The 22,919-nt window shown below is 30.0% G+C and overlaps 3 protein-coding genes across 3 annotated transcripts in view; all 3 read left to right on the forward strand.

Moving 5' to 3' along the window:
- The window catches only part of LOC115890300 (ADAMTS-like protein 3), a 1,070,176-nt gene that overhangs the window by 704,541 nt on the left and 342,716 nt on the right, over nt 1-22,919 (forward strand). The window lies entirely within an intron of this gene.
- LOC115890312 (cuticle protein LPCP-23-like) lies at nt 3,164-5,392 on the forward strand. Its single transcript, XM_030910489.1, has 2 exons — nt 3,164-3,212; nt 4,852-5,392. The coding sequence occupies exons 1-2, from the start codon at nt 3,201-3,203 to the stop codon at nt 5,311-5,313; spliced, it is 474 nt and encodes a 157-aa protein (XP_030766349.1). The 5' UTR covers nt 3,164-3,200; the 3' UTR covers nt 5,314-5,392.
- LOC115890316 (larval cuticle protein F1-like) lies at nt 12,303-12,925 on the forward strand. The gene is made up of 2 exons (XM_030910492.1): nt 12,303-12,375; nt 12,535-12,925. Exons 1-2 carry the CDS (start codon nt 12,364-12,366, stop codon nt 12,907-12,909), a joined length of 387 nt encoding a protein of 128 aa, XP_030766352.1. The 5' UTR covers nt 12,303-12,363; the 3' UTR covers nt 12,910-12,925.

A 22,919-nucleotide genomic window follows, 5' to 3' on the forward strand; every position in this document is an offset into this window, starting at 1 on the left:
TATTCTCAGACAACACTTTTAGTGTAGTAGCATGGATATTATCTACCCCACCCGATTTATTTTTTAAATTATTTATTATTGTTTTAATTTCGTCTGTGCTAGTTGGTTTAAGAAAAATAGTTTTTGGATTCATTGGTGGAAGATTTATTTTTTCATCTGAGAATTTTTGAATTTTTTTACTTAATATGTCACCGATCTCACTGAAATAACCATTCATAGCTTCAGCTATGTGTTCCGCGTTTGTTATTTTTGTATTATTGTCATCTATAATATGTTCTATTTTGTTATTTTCTTTTTTTCTTTTTCCTATTTTATTATTTATTATTTTCCAGAGATTTTTTGGATTATTACAATTTGCTTCAACCAGTTTTTTTTCATGTTTAACTTTAGCATCTTTTATAACTTTATCAAGTATTTTTATGTAAGTTTTATAATCTTTTTTTAGTTGTTCATTTTTTTTATCTAGTTTCCACAAGTTGTAAAGATGTTCTTTTTTATTGCATGATATTATTATTCCTTTTGTAATCCAATTTTTTCTAGGCAATTTTTTGCCATTTTTATTTGTTTTTTTACTTTCTTTTGATTTACATATACAATTTTGTATATTTTCAATTATTAAGTCAATGCTCACATTAGGATCTTCCAACAAAAAATTATTCCAATTTATTTTATTAGCTACATTTTTAAGTTTTTTATAATTTATTCTATTTGGGTTATAATTACTTTCTTTATTCATTAGAGTTGTATCTATATTAACAAATAGTGGATAATGATCTGTAAAAGTTTGAGTAATTTTAATTGCTTTATATGCTATAGTGTTTGTTTTAAAGAAAAAATTATCAATGCAGGTTCCTTCCTGATTACATTCTGCTGGCCTTGTTACTCCCTGGAAACAAGGCATATAGCCATCCTCCAGAAAGTTACTCAGATATTCCTGGCTAACAGTGTTGTGCTCCAACAGATCAATATTGAAATCTCCTATAACTAAATGATTTTTAATATTTTTTTTATTATCCAAATACTTTTTTAAACTTATTAAGAATTCATTTTTTGGTATGTCATGTGATCTATAAAGTGCCGAGATTTCAATATTGTTATAATAATTATTAGTCTTAATATTTATATTCATAAGATTCAGCCTATCAATACATTCAATTTTTGGAGCACTTTCTATGTTATCCCTTACATATATAACAACACCATCAGATTTGTTTATCTTACTCTGATTATAATATATTTTATATTCTTTTATGCTAAATTGTTCATATTTTACAAGATTCCATGTTTCAACACAAACAATAATGATAGGTTTAATTTTTAAACTTGCAATAGTCAATTCTAGTTTATTAAAATTGGCATTCAAACTTCTCACATTAACATAAAAAATTAAGTTTTTACCTATATTACCATTATTAAATGTGATAAAATCATCATACTCAGTTTCTTTTTCTACAATACCATCGCCTAAACTATTTTGATCCATTGGGTTCCACAATTTTGAGGGTATCTATCTTTCCCAAGAATCGGGGAAATAGAGGCTTGATAGTATAGTCAGTGCTATCCATTACCTTTTTTAATCTTATTTTTAATATCACACACATTTCACTGTCCATTGTTACATGCTCACAGTTGTATTTTGTGCCAAATGTTTTTTATTGCTATAGCTGCAATTTGCACAACACGTTGGTTTTGTCCCATCACAATTTCTGGATAAATGAGGCCCCGCACATTTTAAACAATAGGATCATTCCTGCATTTTGTACCACTATGACCAAATCTTCCACACTTAAAACATGGTATTACATTGATAACGTCAAACACCTTACAGTTTTGATATCCCACAAAAATCCTGTCTTTGTTTTCTCTTATATGTTTATGTATTTCCGGAGACACTTCCATTAACACAGTTGTCTTTTGATTTTTAGTAAAAATATGTATTATTGATCCTTTCGATAGTAAGTCAGCAAAATTTCTATTGTTTATATCTTCTTCTATATCTTCTTTAGTTAAGTTAAAAGTATTTTCAATTCCTATTATTTTAATAACTGGTTTTCTTAATTGTTCTTTTTCTATTTTGTAATTTCTTGATAGCTTTTCATCTAAAACCTTCTCAGCTGTCTTAAAACTTTCAATGTTCATACAATTAATTATAATTTCATCCTTCTTATTTAAAGAAACTTTCTTTGTTTGTATGCTTTTCTCTTTTATTAAATATTGTAGCACTTTTTCTTTCATATCAGACTTATCTTCGTTGTTTTTTCTCTTGATAATTATTTTTGGTATTGCTTTCGGTTGCATGCCTATTTTTGGTGAAGTTAAAACAGTGGCAAAAGACTTTTGTATTGTTGAGGTTGCTTTTTCTTTCTCCAGTAATTCCTCTAATAGCTTGTTTTTGTCATTAAGGGTCCCATTTAGTTCTTTTAATAGCAGATTTTCTGTTTTTAGTGCATTCATTTTGTTAATCTCTCCATCAGAAGGTGTTGTTTTTGTTAGGTTATCCTCTTTGTTATTCTCTCTTTGTTCGGCTAATAAATTTTCGTGTTTAATGACTAAATTGTTGTGTTCAAATTTGAGCCTATTATGTTTCTTTCTATATTCATCAATTGTATTGTTTTGTGTCTGTACTTGAGATTTCAAAGCGGCTAAAATAACTCGTGAATCCTGAGCTGAAGTTGAGGTTATGTCTATTCCCGAATGTTCATCACAAACAACCATAACATTGCTTAGGTATTTTACACCTTTTCTTCTGTTAAAGTCACTCTTATGAAAAACACTGTCACACAACACACAAAATACTGTAGCATTCCGTTTATCTGGATGACATTTATAATTAATATCAGGAGGAATTGCCTCAGGTGGCAGTCCCTCCGACGCCATCTTGGACTGCTATATTTAAAATATTATTAAACTGTCTAAAAATATGTATAATTAATTATGTAAATGTCTTAAGCGTATAGGTTAAGGTTTATTTTTGGCACAAAGATTGTTCTAATTATTAAAAAAAAAACATGTTTAAATTTACAGATCGTAATACATATTAAATATGTCGTTCAGGAAGTTTAACCGACAGATTGGATTAGAACAAACAATAAAAATTTATGCATATTATATAGGCGTCGCCCAATTTTTTCGTATATATACCGATCGCTATGATAAATCGAATATAGTTCTTCTGTTGAACCAATCACAAACACATCACAATGAACACTTTCGTAAGTATCAAGCTTAATTTAATTACTATTTAGAATACTATATAATATGGAGTTAATACTTAATTTTTGGTAATTTTTTTAAATTCAAGAAGTTTTAAAAATTAATTTAGAAAAAATAATAAGAATTGATAAATTATGATATTTTATGTCCATTAAAAAAATCAAAAGAATGAAAGGTGCATATAGTCCTAAAGGCTCTATTTTAGTCTTACACTATTTTTTCCTAATGTACTGATTCAACTGAGTGCTTTACCTAATTTTTTATACTATTCAAGTTGATTAACATTTGGTTAATATTGTGGACCATTTAGTAAGTAGTGACACTGTTTACTATTAAGCATATAAAATCTTACAATTTTTAGGATAATAGTATAAAAAGTCTTATAGGAATCTCAAATTTCCTTAATTCAAAAGCGATATATTTGTTTGTTAAGTTTTATGAACTTAAATATAGAAATATTTAATACACATAGTCATTAAAGACACAAATTAAAATTAAATCAGTTTTTTAAAACAACAATATTAAATATTAGTATATAGTCGGTGTACTAGGCTCAGATTATAATATTAGTTAGTGGCGGCAGGTCCTAAAGTACACGTGGGCACGTGCCCGTGTCCATGTATCCTTTTTGTCCATGTTTTCTTTTTATTAAGGCACCAACCGCCATAATAAAAGGAAAGAAATAAGTATACCGGGTGCGTCTCAAAAGTGGCTCACGCCTATAACTTTTTTATTTTTTCAGATAAAACAACGAGATTTGGTATGTTAGTATATGACATAAATTATTATTGATTGACATATTCGATTGTTTTCGGTCACTTCCGGTTTCACCGGAAATGACTTAAACTTTTGAATTTTAAATGGCACCGGTCATTTCTTTACTCTATTCCATAGAAAATTATACTCTAAATAGAATGACGTATCATATGTCAACTTTCGACATTTTTGCATATTGTTTATTTGAAATTATAACATGCGGTGCCAATTTGACTCGAAATATCAAGTGTGTGGTATCAAATTATTCGTAAAAAAATACTTTTTTCAAATATTCTGATGTGCCACCCTCGTTCCATTTGAAAAAAATTGAGATATGATTAAAAATACTATTTAGGCATCTTTTAACCGGTCAGGACAAGACACTAAAAACATTAGACGATCAAATCTATTTTTTCAAGGTCCCTTGATTAAAGATGATTGTTTTTAACACACCTATGGCTCCATGGCACTCTAAATTGAAATTTAAAATACAATTTGTTTTTGAGCGAATATGTCAAAAGTTGACATATGATATGTCATTCGATTCAGAGTTTTATTTTCTATCGAATAATGTAAAAAAATACCGAGGGTGCCATTTAAAAATCAAAAGTTGTAGTCATTTCCGGTGAAACGGGAAGTGACCGAAAACAATTGAATATGTCAATCAATCATAATTTATGTCATATACTAACATACCAAATCTCGTTGTTTTATCTGAAAAAATAAAAATTTATAGACGTGAGCCACTTTTGAGACGCACCCGGTATACTTATTTCTTTCCTTTTATTAGGGCGCTTTTTGGTTTAGAACGAACTGGTTGGTTTTACGAACTGCCACTGATATTATTAGTATGTTATTTATAACACATATTCTTTTCTGTAGTTCTCTGTAGCCCTCTTCGCTTTCTTGGCTGTAGCCAATGCCGGAGTTCTTGTAGCTCCTTCTGCCAAAATCATCCAAGGACCCAGCAGCAGATCCACTGTGGTCGGACCTGACGGTAGCGCCATCTCTTCTGTAGCACCCGCCGGCCAAATCATCCAAGAAGAAAGCGTAGGAGTTGTAGCCGAAACCGCACCTGTAGTGGCCGCCCCTGCTGTTGCCTACTCTGCTCCCGCTCTAGCCGCTTACCATGCCCCAGCCGTTGTAGCTGCCCGATCCGTAGTCGCTCCAGCAGTCTCTGCCTATGCCGCTCCAGTTGTATCAGCTTACTCAGCGTACTCAGCTCCAGTAGTATCAGCCTATTCTGCTCCTCTGGTGTCTGGTATAGACACTGTTGTTTCTGGACCATCTGGCAGCATTGTTGCTGGTAGAAGTTTTGCTGCTCCCGTAGTTTCTGCTTGGTAATGAGGACAAGGTGCTGTGATGAAATTTAATTTATAAACCGAAGAATTATAAGCATAATTTTGAATTGAGAAAATGTATATAAAAATAAAGACATATATTTATCATATATTATTTTTCCTCCTTTTATTGTTTCTATACTATATTATACAAATTCCGTTTCTTACCTTGAATATGGTTTTCTGTTCCGTTTCTATGTTTTTTTCCTGAATTTTTTTATTATTACGAAACACGGTTGCTCAAAAATATTTGACAATATTATGTCATTCACAGTCATTATCAGCTGATTTATAAATTATTTTTCAACTTTAAACTCCAATAAAAAGATAAGATGAGTCAAGCATGAACAAAAGTTCTATAATAAGAAGATCGGAGTTAAAAAACTTACTATTTGACATTTCTAATATTTTATCAAACTGTTGCGTATTTTACCGATATCTTTTTAGGAACCAATCGTTTACCTTTTACACTGTTGTGCTCTTAGATTTATACTGAAATTACTACATATTCTCTTATTTAATCTTTTTAATCTTTGATAGTTATTTAGAAATATGTTCGAAAGTTAGAATGCAGCAATACAAATTTTTAGTACTTCTGTAGAAGCAACATTAAACCAATTTTGTTAAGAATATTACGAGATTATTATTAAGAATATTTCTCCTTATTTTTAACTAGCATTCACTCTTAAAATATTATCTACTATACCGGGTGCATGTTAAACCTGGCTCACATCTATAACTTTTTTTATTTTTTTTTTAGATAGAAATACGAGATTTGGTATATTAATATATGATATAAATTAGGATTGATTGGCGTATTCAGTTGTTTTCGGTCACTTCATGTTTCACCGGAAATGACTACAACTTTTGATTTTTAAATAGCACTCTGGGTATATTTCTACTTTATTCGATGGAAAATGACAGTCTAAATAGAATGACATATCATATATCAACTTTTGACATTTTTGCCTACGGTTTATTTGAAATTGTAACATGCGGTTTATAACGACCATTTGACTCGAAATGCCAAGTATGTAATACCAAATTATTCGTAAAAAATGTTTTTTTTTTCATATATGCTAATGAGCCGCTCTCGTTCCATTTGAAAAAATTGAGATAAATTAATATTAATTAAAAATACGATTTGGGCGTCTTTTAACGGGCCAGGACAAGACACGAACAACATTAGACGATCAAATATTTTTTCCAAGGCTCCTTGATTAAAAAAATAGTATTTTTAACATAGCCACTCTAGATTGTAATGCGTTTTTTAAGCGAGAATGTCAAAAGTTGACATATGATCATTCATTATATGCCATTGTAGTCAGTGTCATTTTCTATCGAATAAAGTAAAAATATACCGAGGGTACTATTTAAAAATCAAAAGTTGTAATCATTTCCGATAAAACAGGAATTGATCGAAAACAATTGAATACCTCAATCAATTCTAATTTATGTCATATACTAGCATACCAAATCTCGTTCTTTTTTTATCTGAGAGAATACAAAATTATAGTGGTGAACCACTTTTGAGACGGTTCTACAGTGGTTCCCAAATAGGTCATTACTTAGAAATATTAATTTCAAAATGTTTGCAAGAAACTGTTGCTAATACTTTTCTTATATTCCCCTATAAAAGATACATAATAAATAACAAAATCAAGTAAGCTTACTGTAGCGCTTTTTTATTAGAAATGTCACATTTTTGCTACTGGTATCAAGCTGACATAAACAGTTTTCAGATAACGCCAATTAATTACTTATTTTATTAAAATTGATAAAAGCTGTTGCATTTTCTGTAATGGACGTTCGAAAAGAAGGTAGAAAGAACTGTTTTTTCTTTTTTGCACTTAATTAAACCTAAGTAATATTAGTTTATGGCAATTTATTTGAAGGCAACAAAAATAGTATTTTTACATTTTTGCTTGTCACTCTTTAAGACTTTTAACAACTTTTCTTTCAAATCCTCTTAAACGGCATGATAATACTTGTTGCTTAAAGAATATTGCATACTTATAAATTAATTGCCACTGGCTGCCGCGAATTGCCGCCGGTTCTTATACCGGGTGGTTAAAGATTGACTTTTTGTCTTAAAATAAAACTAACTTATTTTTTCCTCTTCGTGTCAACTTATTTCGCGAACACACTGTATATCAATTGACAATAAAATTGTATTTATAAAATGAAACAACTGTCTCTTTTATTTTTTCAACATAAATTTGACCTCTTCAATATGAAAAAACATGTACATATGTGCAAACATAATCTGTATACCTTTCCGAATAGTTAGAACTTAAAATGCTGTAGCATTAGAAGTTATAAAAAAAATGATGGAATGTTTTTTTTATAAGAATTTTCTTTTGGAAAAAATATTAAAACAACTAATACTATGCGACGGAGCTGTTCGCCGGTGAGCAATGGGTCGTAAGCTAGTGAAAATTAAATTGTGATACTTACGTCTTTATAATATACTGGGCGCCACTCAGTTTTCCATTTACTTTCGAAAACTTCTAAGTTGAGAACTGAGAAATCAACTCAGAATATAGGTATTACTTATTTTAGGAATTACACAAATGAAACGCTGAGATAAACTAATAACTAAGTATAATTAACAATTAAATGTTAAGTAGAATAAAATAAGACTATGAAAAATTTGATGTTTGAAAATATTTGTTGGTAAATTGTATGTATCAAAATAGATCACTCAAAATGGTAGTTAAATCTGCACGCTTCTGAATATTAATATTTTGTTAATTATTCCGCAAAAAGTCTGGCGATCTTGGTACCAAAATATAGGGACTCTTTATATTAAAAAAACCGTACTATATATATATATATATATATATAAATATTATATATATATATATATATATATATATATATATATATATATATATATATATATATATATATATATATCAGAAATATGCATAACATGAATAAAATATTTCAAAGTGACTCTAAAGCAATCAAATATATAATATGCCTGAAGGGCTTAATGCAATTTTTTATATACATTTATTTAGCATTTGTTATCAATTTCTATTAAAAAAGGTGCAGTCAAGCTATTCTAGATATCTAACAGTTATGACCGCGCAGCTAATTAAGGGGAACCACTGTGGCGCCCGGTATATAAAAGCAAATACTTTAATATGAAAAAAATCCTTTATTTACATAATATATAAATCGTATATACAATATATAATTTATAAATTAATTTAAATCACAACACACTCAATTTTACCAAGCGGCAACTATAGGAGCAGCTACCGTTCTTCCTGTAGCGATGGTTCCAGATGGTCCAGCTACTACAGTGTTGACAGCTGATGCAGCTACAACACCGGAGACATGAGGAGCAGAATAAGCTGCTACAACTGGAGCAGAGTAAGCTGATACAACTGGAGCAGAATAAGCAGATAGTACTGGAGCTGAGTAAGCAGATAATGCTGGAGCGACAACAGTTCTGGCAGCTAGAACTGATGGAGCAGAGTAAGCGGCTACTACAGGGGCGGTTCCAGCTACAACTGCTACGCTTTCTTCTTGGACGATTTGGCCTCCGGGAGCTACAGAAGAGATAGCGCTACCATCTGGACCTACAACGGTAGTTCTTGTGCTGGGTCCTTGGATAATCTTGGCAGAAGGGCCTACGAGAACACCAGCATTGGCTACAGCCAAAAAGGAGAAGAGAGCAACGGAGAACTGTAATAAAAACAAGATTTTTTTATATAAAATAAATAAATAATTAAAATATATGGTACTTACGAAGGAGTTCATTGTGATTGTTATTGTGTTTTGTGAGACGTTCGATAAAAGAACTGTATTATCACTGAATTATTTCTGAATATTTATAGTGAAAATTTAGACACACCCATGATATGCAAACACGTTTTTTGCAAGCTTTTGTTCCTGAAAGATAATACTTGTTTTCAAGCCTACGAATTGATAAAATTTAGCTACCGGGTTTTGATGTTTGAAACCTGTGTTTTTTTTGCTTTAAGATTTTATTTTCTAATTTTCGAGGAATAAATTATTTCATAATTTTTCACTCTTTCATATTGTACAGGGTGGACCATTTTGGTTGTTTCTATAGGGTATCTAGGAAACCGTGAGAAATATTCAATTTTTGATACTGCAGTCTCGGGTTCTTCTCTATATATAATAATATTTTTAGAACAAGTTGACGTCAGACTAAGATCTGAAAGTGAACTTTATTTAATTCTTATTTTTGTAAATATCAATATGTAGAATAATTAAAGAGTAAATGGGAAGAGAGTTTTGGGGCTCTCTCGGGGAGAATGAATCAAGAAGTCACGTTGGTCAGTTGAGTTGAGTTCTCCAAGTATCATAATGACAGTAAAGTAAGTTTATAATTTTTTATATATTTTCTCTTAGTATATTTTATTGGTCAAAAAATATTCTACTTGACATTTCTCCTACCTAAATTAATGTATTTAATTCTTTAGTAAATTTATACTTTGTTTTTATATATAGTGATTGTTTCAATGATCTTCGATACCTAAAACGTCCCTAGCCGCAACCCTCTAAAACGGGGTCGCGACAATACTCCTCATTCTTAATCTTTAATATTTTTTTGTAAAGAGAAAAAATGATGTTTTTGTATTTCAATATAATTTTATAGTAGAAATTCCAGAGTAGAAAATGTAAAATGTATCTATTTCTTATATTTTAAATTAATAGTTGAGTAATTAAATAAGAAACAAGAGATCTATACAAATATTTAGATATAAAAAAATAATATATATCATCCATATACTGAAATGTATGCTACTTGATTTTCAAATTTTTGAAATCAATACCTAAAAGTTTGAGTAGTTATTGCAACTCTTGAGACAAGTGTAAAAATAAACTAAAATATGCAAAAGAATCTAGTTATGTAGGTATTAGTTATTTTATGTAATTTCTTACTAATCCTGCATGATCAGCAAGGGCGCAGCTAGACACAAACTTTTAGGGGGGCTCAGATCTTTTGGGGGGGCTTAGGTCATTATAAGGCAATATTGATTTAAGATTAAAAACAATTTTATACGACCAACACAACTAATCTGGGGGGCTAAGCGCCCGCAGGCTCTCCTTTAGGTGCGTCACTGATGATCAGTTTATTTATTCTCTATTTTGCCTCCTTTTTATTTTATCCCATTAATCATTATACTTAATAGTTATTGAATAGTTGGCACTGATTACCTATATCTGTATATTCTCTATTTTTAGGCTTTAATTAAAAATTTAAAAAAATATGTTAATATCTTTTGCTTTTACCGCTAAACTGTCTCTTTTATTATATTTTTGTCACTTTCAGGAAAACAGGTGAAAGTTGTTAGCAAAAAGGGACGATGCGAGATCATTTATGCATAATCTTCTAAATATTCAAGTTATACATACACCGCGTTTCGCAGTTCCACACCTAATGTTTAACACTTCCACACCTAATGAAGCAAAACATAATAGCATAGAAGCATGTATTAATATTGAAAAATAATATCTACATAACTTATACTAAATACGAGAATCTGTATGAGCAGAAACATTCAAAAAACTATTATATTAATAATATAATTTGTTTCAATTTTATAGTTATACTTATAATCAGCATAAATAAAAAGAATGTCAGGAATTATCTAACTGCATCACCAGATGTTATGCTAAATTGTCTTAAGATTTATTTACGACTTTGTAACAATGAACTAATATATATTCACTTATTTATTTATTCTATGTTAACAAGAGCGTGAAGTCCTCCGAAATTGGGGGGTAATGTTTTAGAGTTCTGTAAGACTGTAATAAAATATTTTTATATGTATAATGTATTTTATGTTTACTATAAAATCATTTATTAATGTATCAAAATATACCGGGTGCGTCTCAAAAGTAGCTCACCCCTATAATTTTTTATATTTTCCAGATAAAAAAACGAGATTTTGGTATATTAGTATATGTCATAAATTAGGATTGATTGACGTATTCAATTGTTTTTGGTCACTTCCTGTTTCACCGCAAATGACCACAACTTTTGATTTTTAAATGGCATCCTCGGTATATTTTTACTTTATTCGATAGAAAATGACACTCTGAATAGAATGACATATCATATGTCAACTTTTGACATTTTCGCATATGGTTTATTTGACATCGTAACATGCGGTTCATAACAATTTGACTCGAATACCAAATGTGTGGTACCAAATTATTTGTAAGAAAATGCTGTTTCCAAATATGCTAATGAGCTACCCTTGTTCCATTTGAAAAAATTGAAATATGATTAAAAATACAATTTGGGCATCTTTTAACCGGCCAGGAATAGGCACTAAAAACATTAGACGATCAAATCCATTTTTCCAAAGTTCCTTGGTTAAAAATTAGTGTTTCTAACACAAGCAAGGCACTCTAGATTGAAATTTAAAATGCAATTATTTTTTAAGCGAAAATGTCAAAAGTTGACATATGATATGTCATTCTATTCCAAGTGTCATTTGCTATCGAGTAAAGTAAAAATATAACGAGGGTGCTATTTAAAAATCAAAAGTTGTGGTAGTTTCCGGTAAAACCAGAAGTGACCAAGAACAATTGGATACTTACTTCATTCAATCCTAATTTATGTCTTATACTAGCAAAGCAAATCTCGTTTTTTTTATCTGAAAAAATAAAAAAGTTATAGGGGTGAGCCACTTTTGAGACGCACCCGGTATATTTTTTAGATGTAACTTTGAGTTGAGTTAAATATGTAACTTTGTATATCATATGGAAAAGTAAATATATTTGACATTTAAATTTTATGCAAAACGAAATATATGAAATAGTAACATTATTCTTATTACATACATTACTGGGTATACGTAAAGATTTTTTTTATCTTAATCAAATTTAAAGTAGTTTTTGGTACACCTAAAAGAGAATTTCATAATGCACATAATATGTGTTATCGCATATCTATTGTTGTTTTTGGCAAGGCTAGCACCAAACGAGTTCGTATAAATAGCAGAAAATAATTTGGTATTATCATCAGTTGATTTGACATTAAACACCAAACACAACCAACATGAATTCATTCGTAAGTAAACTAAAATATTTTTTTATAAAAGTCTAAACGTTAATACAAACTAATTTATGATTACGTTTTTAAACACTTATACAGTAAATGCAAAATTATTCGTTATTTTAAATCGAAAATCACAAATTTCATGATTATTTTTTAACTCACATTTTACAGTGCATTGCCTTTTTGTTTGCCTTCTTGGCCGTTGCCAGTGCTGGAATTCTGGTAAGTCCATCAGCTAGAATTATCCAAGGACCAAGTAGCAGAACAACTGTAGTAGGACCCGATGGTAGCTCTATCTCATCCATTTCCCCTGCTGGTCAAATAGTGCAACAAGAAACCTTGGGAGTTGTAGCTAGAAGTGCTCCAATTGTTGCCGCTCCAGCCGTTGTAGCTCATACTGCACCTATTGTATCAGCTTATTCAGCTCCTCTGCTGTCAGCTTATTCAGCCCCTCTTGTGTCTGGTGAACATACCGTAATAGCTGGACCATCAGGTACTGTTGTGTCTGGAAGAAGTCTATCGGCTCCAGTTGTTACTGCCTGGTAAAAACTGCATAAACCTGTATAGCTTTTTGATATGTAAATAAATCACTTTTTCTATCTAATTTGTTTTTCCTTTACATCGAAACGTTCTTTACGTACTTATACAGGGTGTCGCTGAAAGAAGTGCAAAATTTTTAAGGGGTAATTGATGTGGACAAGGGAAAAATGTTTTTCATTTTCCAATGTAGGAATTGGCTCCGCCAAGAAATAAGAAATTTCAAGCCTATGGATCTGCGGTACTAAAGTATATTTCTTAATTTTGAAAATATCAAGAAAAATGTAAATGTTTGTTTCTTTTTTAAGAAATAAGCCATCATGGGCGTGTTTCTGGGTTTTGAATATATACTTCGTTTTTTTTCCCAGGTAAGATTTCAACAGACGATGGCAGAAAAAAAGCAGAGGACGTCCATACCAATCTACCTATTTCACTGAAAAAAGTTTCTAATATTTTTTTAAGTCAACTATAGATGGGTTTATATATAAATCCGTCGTGCGCAGCATCTCTTGTTTTTAACCAGTTTTATTGGTTTATTACAAAAATTACAGATCATATTTCAATATTATTGTATGCATGGACGATGCATGATATTAGAAGCGTATTAACTCGACTTTTTTGAACGAGATTTTTGAGGTTTGTCAAAGTCTTGCCAAATTATTGGTTACCTATAACAGGTTATAAATTTGTGTCAAATAACCTGCGTTTTAAAAGATTATAAACAATTGCGAATTGTTTTTGCATTTTGGTACGTGTCATTACGTGTGTTTTGTGTCTTTTGAAGTGGAAGTGGAGGAAAAATCGAGGGAATATGAACTCTAGATCCAGAGCACAGTTTATAGTTAATATTCGGTGCCCATGCAAACAAGAGTTTTATACACCAATAAAGTTACGATCAGTAAAGTTTGTTTACCATCTAATATATGTAAGAGTATAGTTCTTTTTTACATTTTTTCGTATGTGATTTTTTGTTTAAAATACATCCCTGTTTGTTTTGTATTAACACATACCGTATTTTTTTTAATAAAATTACTCGATTAAATTTTTTCAGTTTTATACAGTTTTTTTTTTCGCAATATTTTGAATTTTGAAGTAATCACTTATCATTCAAATTTTAAATATATTAATTTCCTTCTATGCATGCCAATTATTGTACCAACTTATTTCTTTGTGGAATGAAAAGAACTACTTTGAAATTAAAATGACAGACACATCTATCACTCTCAAAGGTTTCGTCGTTGGAAGACTATACTGCCAGTTAAAGTATAATAATACCTCTGATAATACCTGCTCTTTAGAGATGCACGTACTTTTAAAATACTTACATTGAAAATGATACCATTATTAATATTATTATAATATAACATCTTAAATCACTGGGCCATTTTATTATAGCAATCTAGTAAAATTGCTAGAAGAATTACTTTAATAAGCTACCTGTTTTCAACTTAATTTGCTGGGGAAAAACAAAACACTAATCCGATAACAGTAATTTGATTGTGTTTTTTCTATTTAGCACTATTTTAGGATACACTGAGCTGCAGTAATACTTTTCACTATATTAGTTCAATTTTTTTACTCTTTCCTTGCTGTTTTCCTGCTTAATTTTTTCTCGGAATAGGCCTCATATTGCTTGATCCTGAAGTAGAGTTTTGATATATATGATAAAGATTTCTGTATAAGGACAGGAAGGAGCATTTTGTGTTTTAGTTTCAACTCTTAATGCCAAACTTTATCGAAAGCTTGTGCAACATCTAGAAACATTGGCGAATATAACTTTCTCTTTTCTAATGCTTTCTCAGTGATACTGGTGATTGTGGTGATTGTGTGAATCTGATCAATCGTGGAATGTTGATTTCTGAAACCAAATTGATTTGGGGTGATGAGGTTTTTTTCCCGCTAATTAGACTTAGCCTTTTCATATTGATCGACATGATGCTGGTTCCTGGGGTGGCTTTCCTGACTTAAGGATAAATTATCACTTCAGCCATTTGCCATATTTGTGGTATATATTTCAACCTAATCGAATCGTTAATTAATATAGATTTCGATCAATGCTTTTCTTGGTAACTCTTTTAACTTTTTTCTAGTTATAAGGCTAACCTTGCTGCTTTTTTGGATTGATATTGATTTTTATATCTTGTTTAATTTCAGCTGGAATGATAAGGAGAATTATTTTATTCTCCTGTTCAATAACATTAGAAATTATCTTCCTCTGCTGTAATAAGTTGAAATACTTTTTCAATTTGGTCCGCAAATTTTTCAGCTTTTTGTTTCTTATTCCTGGGCTCAGCTTCCATTCCCTTTTTTTGTTGGAGATGTTTGGATTATTGTTTATTTTTTAATGGTTTGTAGATTTCTATAGTGAATATTTTGTGCTGGAATCAGTAGTTAACGCACGCAAGAATTATTAATTAACTTTATAGAAATTGTTAAATTTTGCTTTTAGGTTTTATTTATACCGTACAATTATATATCAATATGGTTAATAGATTGTAGATTGTATATATAGGAAGGGGAAAGTTAATCATCGCGACCTTATAGATCTATTGTGTCACCTTTTCTTTAGTCATACCACATCACAGTCTCAAAGCTTTGACACAAGGGTGACTCATTTTTACAGAGGTTAGTCCTTCATCTCCGATATCAGTCGTACCAAAGTTTATGGCATGAATATTTGCCATCTCGGCGCACTCAGTGATGAGGTGTTCTGGTGTTTCCCCATTTTCGGCATTGTGTCTGAGCTTCAATCTACTGAGGTGTTTATTGAGGAGTCAGTCTCCTGTTAAAAACCCTTTGACAATCCGAAGATTGTTCTTACTTGAACCAAGGAAAATCTTGAGAATGTAATAGGATGTAACTAAATCTTAATGTTCTAAAGATATTAACATAGATTTAAAGGTATTTAGCCACTTTACTATAACATTTTGACTAATTTAATTAAAATATAAACTTTATAAGGTATTAAGGAAGGCCATAAACAACAATAAAACAATATATAGAAAAATTACATATTTTCGACCCTCGACACAAAATAGAGTAAGATAAAACAACGTAAACGCTTTTTTATTGTACTCGTCCAGAAAAAACGTATCAAGTTGGTTTGTTTTAGTGGCCATATAATAAAAGAAAAAGAAATATATTTATCCTCTAAGCATTTGAGGGATTACTATCGGGACATTTCTTTTCAGGAGGATATCTATAAAGTTTAATCTAGATTATGATTTGGCTGTAAAAAATACGTTCTATTTCTTGTGTAATTTTAGAACTAGATTTAGAAAAATCTACAGCGACATATAAAAGGTAACGTGGATAAATAAACATTAATATCCTTTTTTGGAAAAACATTCTGGGTTATTTTTTCCACTGCAAGAAAAATTTACAAAATAAAATAGTATATTATTTTATTAGGAGTAAAAGTTATACTTTTGTGGCGAGGCTGTATGTTGGTACGAGCGTAAGCGAATCTGAAGTAACAGGCGAGGCACAAAGAGTCATTTTTACTCCGAATAGAACATGCTATTATTTTTTTCAAACGTCAAAATCGGTAAGAAACGGTCGCTTCAAATAATTTTTTAAAGAAATTTAAACGTTTGGTTTGGCCGTCGTTCTCGGTATGTTTTATCGGTTAGGAAAATTAGTTTTACTAGTAAAAATTCACTGAAGAAAGGTCTCAAGGTGTTTACAAAAATTTACTTTTTTTTTCAAACGTCACAAAAGTATTAATTTTTGCGACGTGTTTGGCGATATAAAAAAGTCATTTTTACGCCTAAGCATAAAAGTACAAAAATATATTATTAAACTGACATAAATTGTCAAATTCAACAATTTGGTATTGATTTTTTGATATACAAGGTTGCTGTTATGTATGGAAACGGTCGATTATTAGGTATAATATAGGAGGTACCGCAAAAAGTTAAATACTAAAGTTATATAAGATTATTAAATATCGATTAGCGAGTAATACATTTAAGTATACGCAGGTAAAGTCGTGGGACATAAAAGTTTTATTTTTTAAATAGAACCCCTGTATATTACTGCATATTTCAATATTTCCTTCCATTCTAAGCAAAAATCGAAATCTACACAATGTAGACGTTTGAAAATATCACTTAAACAATTTCATTTACTTAATTTCGATATGCTCAGTTTCATTTAACGATGCCATTCTGCCGATACTTTATAATATTTTACATTAGTTCTCAAGTTAGCATTTATAGATGTATAAAATGAGATTATATCAAGTGTGGAAATTAAAAAATCTTCGTTTAACATTTCCATTCTTCAATTTATGTACATTGTGTATTACGATTATTGCTTAAAATTGAAGGAAGAATTGAAATATGCAATAATATACAGGGGGTTCCATTTAAAAAGGAATAAAGTTTGATGTGCCAAAAGTTTATGACCCACCCTGTATACTTAAATTTACTCGTAGCTAATAGGCATTTAAAAACTCATTACAACAGTATCACAGATTTGGCAGAACAGCATCATTAAATGAAACTGAACATATCGAAAGTAATTAAATCAAATTGTTTAAGTGATATGTTCGAAAGTCAATAACTCGGAAACGATTGGTTTGAGGTACATTGTGTATATTTCGATTTTTGCTTAGAATTGAAAGAAAAATTCAAATATGTAATAATATACAGGGGATACTATTTATAGAAATGAAACTTTTATGTGCCACGACATTATGACCGACCCTGTATATTTATTATTCGCTAATAGATATTTAAAAATCCGACAGCTTTTGTATTTAAGTTTTTGCGGTACCTCCTATATTTTACCTAATAATCGACCGTTTCCATACATAACAGCGACCCTGTAGAATAACATAAAAGGTATGACTTTTAAATATTTTTATATTATTTGGAACGTTTCAAATTATTTGTGGCGTTTGAAAAAAAAATGCATATTCTATTACGAGTAAAAATGACTTTTTGTGCCTCGGCTGTGTGTTGTCAAAATCAAACGTACAGCCTCACCACAAGAATAAGTGTCATTTTTACATTGTGTCATTAATAAACAATGTACTATTCTTACTTTGTGAATTTTCATCCAGTGGCAAAAAAACTTTTTCAAGAAATGAACCCGCCACAAAAGATTGTAGCGTAGATATAGACCTGTGGTTAGACATTGTTTATTAATTTTCTTGTCGGCCTTCGCCATTTTGTCTGCAATTTTAAGAAGAATTAATTAAAATAAAAAATTATCCGGCAATTGCCCAGTAGTAAAGCCAAATCCGAGACAAGACAACATAAAATTATAATGTAGATAAACAGTAAATAAAACAGAAATGAATACATCACAAAAATATAAAAAGTACCTAATCTATACAGTATGTCCCCGGATTGTCTTTACAAGAGGAAAAAACTTTTTTATTATCGATATTTTGAGAAAATTGCATTCATTATAAAAAAAATTCCTTGTTCTAAAATGGTTAATCCCTTTTATGATTTTCCAAATTTTCATACCGTATGAGAGCAAATTAAAGAAAACATGAAAATATGGTTGAATTTTGTTTCTAAAAAAGTCCTAAAAATCAGAAGGTGTTTATATGGTAATATAAATTCGATTTCATTCTTTCATAGATGTTTATTATTAATTTTGAAACACGTCATATTTTTTTACTGTTGTCAAAGTATCACATTTTCCGATAACTATTATCACCCTTTCTGTAGCATTGAACTAAATAAATGGTGTGCCTCTTTGACATTTTAAAACAGTATCAAAGTATCAAATAAGGAAGAAAACGAAATTATATTACCATAGAAACACGTTTTGATTTTTAGGACTTTCAAATTAAATATTTAATTCAACTATATTGTCATTTTTTTTAATTTTCTTTAAAACGGTATGCTTGAAAATCCGGGGCTTACTGTAGAGAGAGAGAGAGAGATAGTTTATGTTTACAAAAAAAACTCTAAATATGAGCAAATAAGCCGATTTATGTAAATGTATATCGATAAACTATTTTGAATGTGATCTTTAGAAATAGTTCAGATTAAAAGTATAGAAAAGAAAGCATCAAAGTATTTCTTTGTCCTAGAAAAAAACAGTTTAGTGCCACTTTGGGCCAGTTCGATTTTGAACTAATCTGGGGCATTGACAGCTTTATACCCTATAGAGATTGCAAATCCCTCGGAAAGAGACCACTCTATGCTCTATTCAATTTTCTGACTCCGATTAGATCGACATCTTCCTTTTTTATGTCAAACTATAGAGTCGAATTGTATAATTCACTAGCCTTTTTCCAATTTTCGAACTGGGTCAGTAGTTTTCTCATTTTAAGGGTTTTTATTTTATTATCTGTTTTGTTCTGAAAGTATTAGCTAGGATTAATATAGGTGGTGTAATATTTGTTAAAACAAAACTGAAAAAAATTAAAACTAAACTTTTTTTGGGCTGACATTAATTTCGAAATTTTTCTGTGTGACTTCTTGATACAAACAATACCGAGTGTTTTACAAAAGTGGCTCACCTCTATAACTTTTTTACTTTTCAGATAAAATATTAGATTTGGTGTGTTAGTATACGACATAAATCAGGATTGTTTGATGTATTCAATTAGTTTCGGTCACTTCCTTTTTCACCGGAAATTACAATTTTTGATTTTTAAATAATAATTTCGAAAAAAAAACGGCGTCTAGTTAGCTTGGAAACGAATATCGATGACATTCCCCATATAAAATAACAGCGATTTTCTTTTCATAGCCATCGCTGACGTCTTGTTTTTTCGATCATACGGTATAAGAAGTTGGGTTAGGTTAACGCACTTGTTTTTTTACGTTTCTGGTATCATATTTTATACTTTTCGAATGAGATTTTAATGAATGTAAATGTAAGTATAATTTTATTATTATGTGTGTTTTAATAATACTTAGCCATGAATAAGTATAACAAATTTTGTTTAGTTTATTTTGTTTTAAGCTAAATTTTATGTTTTAGGTTAGCTTTTAGCCAACTGAAAATTGAAGTAGATAAAATCAGGATACGAGTATATCAATCTAATAATAAAATCACAAATAATATTCAGTATTAATTATTCTCAATAATATTTTTTAATGATGTTATTATCATTTGAATTTTTTAAAATAAGGACATAAAGGGGCCTCAAAGATTACTGTCACAAGAGGTAAGTTTCTCATTGCTTTATATTTATTACAACTGATTGTTTTTATTTTTACTACTTTAGAAAGGATTGGATATAGATTTCAAAACTTTACCGGAGAGGAATTTGAAGCCATGAATATGACAATTCAACATGCGAAGACAAAATATGAAAGATCCAAAAAATCAATTAAAATATAAGTTTGCTTTTCCTTCTACATACATTTAATGTTATACTTTCCTTTTGTATTTTTGAATAAGAAATATAAAATAATGTTTATACTGTACCTATATAGTTTGTATTATTTCAGACATTCAACTTTAAGATTTTTTTTAGAAATTCGACTCGGAGGTCAGAGTTGAGTAATTCCTTATTTAATGAGCAGCTGAAAAGATCAGTAAGTTCTCAGTACTTGACAGTATTTCTGATATTTTTGAAACAAGTAAGTGATAAATTTCTAATTTTTATTTGATTTTTTTCAATTTGTTTGATAAATTCAACTTTCTTGGTAGGGATATATTTACCGAGCATTTTTAATTTTTCTAAGTCAATGGATATAGAGATATACCTACATATTTTTATCAATATTTTTTATGTTTTTCGTCAATAGAATATTAGTAAAAGTATATTATACCTATCTGAAAGTCTACAATTTAATACCCATTAATGTTGCTGTTGATTATAACCTATTACTGCAATGTATTATTGTTAACATAAAATTGCATAAAATTGCTAATGTTCGCAAGAGAAACTATTTCATTAATTGATAAGTAAATATTAAAAAATAGTTTTTATATTTTTCCTCTGATGAATGAAATGGTTTTTTAATGCAAACATTATCTATTTTTTGCTATATTATTTTAGCAATAAGTCAGTTAATTATAATTAATAATATAATTTTATACCGTATGATCGAATAAAAACGGCGTCCAGTTGGTTTGGAAATGACGATCGATGGCATTTCCTATATAAATTTACATATAAAATGACAGCGATCTTCATTTCATAGCCATCGCTGACGCCGTTTTTATTCGATCATACGGTATATTGTATAAAATTAACAATATTACTAATACATCCCAAATTAGTACTTTCTAGAACGTTACATTAGCAATGTTTCAATAATATTGTGAAATGCAACCTTGCACTGCAATATTATTTGGCGGAATATTAAGCTACCCTGAAACCTTGCATAAACCTCCCTACAATGAAAAAAGCAATGTTACACCTTGCTTTGCGAAGTTTTGGCAATGTTCCAGCAATAAATTTTGCTTGCTGGGAATGGTTTTAACTTAGTCATGGCACTCTAGACTGAAATTTCAAATATTATTTTTTCTAATTAAAAATGTCAAAAGTTGACATATGATATATTATTCTATTCAGAATGTCATTTTCTATCAAATAAAGTTAAAAGATGCCGAGGCTATAATTTAAAAATCAAAAGTTGTAATAATTTTCTGTGAAACAGGACATTTTAAAATTATTATAGAGTATACAGGGTGGTTCAAAATAGAGTGGCTGATATAACATGTGTTTTTTTAAATACAATACCATATTTTTTATTTTATTTTTAGATTCTGCGTATCCAGAATAATCTATTTTCGAAGTCAATAGGAGTAATTTTGTAAAATTTTTGTAATGACCATTAATGTGCTAAAAGCTTAAATCATGCTCCTGACCGGTTCTTCTTTTGTAGAGCTCAGTACACCAACATCTATGCCTTATATTTTTTTATTACCTGAGATGCTTCAACATCACTATGATCCAACTTGCATATCTGGTGGCGAGCTTGTCTCGCAAAATGGATCGAAGCAGTCTCGCTCTCGTCTCGCTCTCCTCTCGCTCTCCTCTCGCTCTCGTCTCGACTAGCCATAAACACACAGCCTCGCCACGAAAAGTGTCATTTTTACTCCTAATAAAACAATATACTATTTTTTCAAACGTCACAAAGGCATTAATTTTTGTGACGGGATTGACGTTGACGATTTGTTTTAATAGGAATAAAAATGATACATTTTGCGGCGAGGCTGTACGTTTGACGACACACAGTCGAGTTACAAAAAGTAATTTTTACTCGGAATGGAAGACGCTATTTTTTGCAAACTCCATCTAATAAGTTTTTTAAACAATTTCAAACGTTCCAGTATACTATTAAATTTACATAAAGTGTCAAGTTCAGCGAATGCAGCCATAGTTTCTCAATATATAGTAGGTAATTACTTAGAAAGTATTACTTTTAAATCTTTTTATATTATTTGCAACGTTTGAGATTGTTTAAAAATTATTTGTGGCATTGAAAAAAAAATAGCATATTCTATTCGGAGTAAAAATTACTTTTAGTGCCTCGGTTTTAATGTCAAACGTACCAGCCTCGCCAAAAAAGTATTCTTTTTACTCCTAATAGCACAATACATAGGATATACTTTTTTTTCATTTAAATATTTTATTATTATTGTTCACAAGTTTTATGTAATTTTTGTTTAATATACCGGGTGAGTCTCAAAAGTGGCTCACCCCTATAACTTTTTTATGTTTTCATCAAAGAAAACGAGATTTGGTATGTTAGTATTTGACACAAATTAGGATTGATTGACGTATTCAATTGTTATTGGTCACTTCCTGTTTCACCGGAAATGACTGCAGCTTTTGATTTTTAAATGCCACCCTCGGTTTATTTTTACTTTATTCGATAGAAAATGACATTCTAAATAGAATGACATATGTCAACTTTTAACATTTTCGCCTAAAAAAATTGTATTTTAAATTTATTGAGAGTGCCATGGCCGCATTAAAAACACTAATCTTTAGTCAAGGAGCCTTGGAAAAATAAATTTGATGGCCTAATGTTTTTCGTGTCTTGTCCTGGCCGGGTAAAAGATGCCCAAATCGTATTTTTAATAAT

This window comes from Sitophilus oryzae, unplaced genomic scaffold, assembly GCF_002938485.1.
Source record: "Sitophilus oryzae breed Bouriz unplaced genomic scaffold, Soryzae_2.0 scaffold_860_pilon_pilon, whole genome shotgun sequence".
NCBI classification, from domain to species: Eukaryota; Metazoa; Arthropoda; class Insecta; order Coleoptera; family Curculionidae; genus Sitophilus; species Sitophilus oryzae.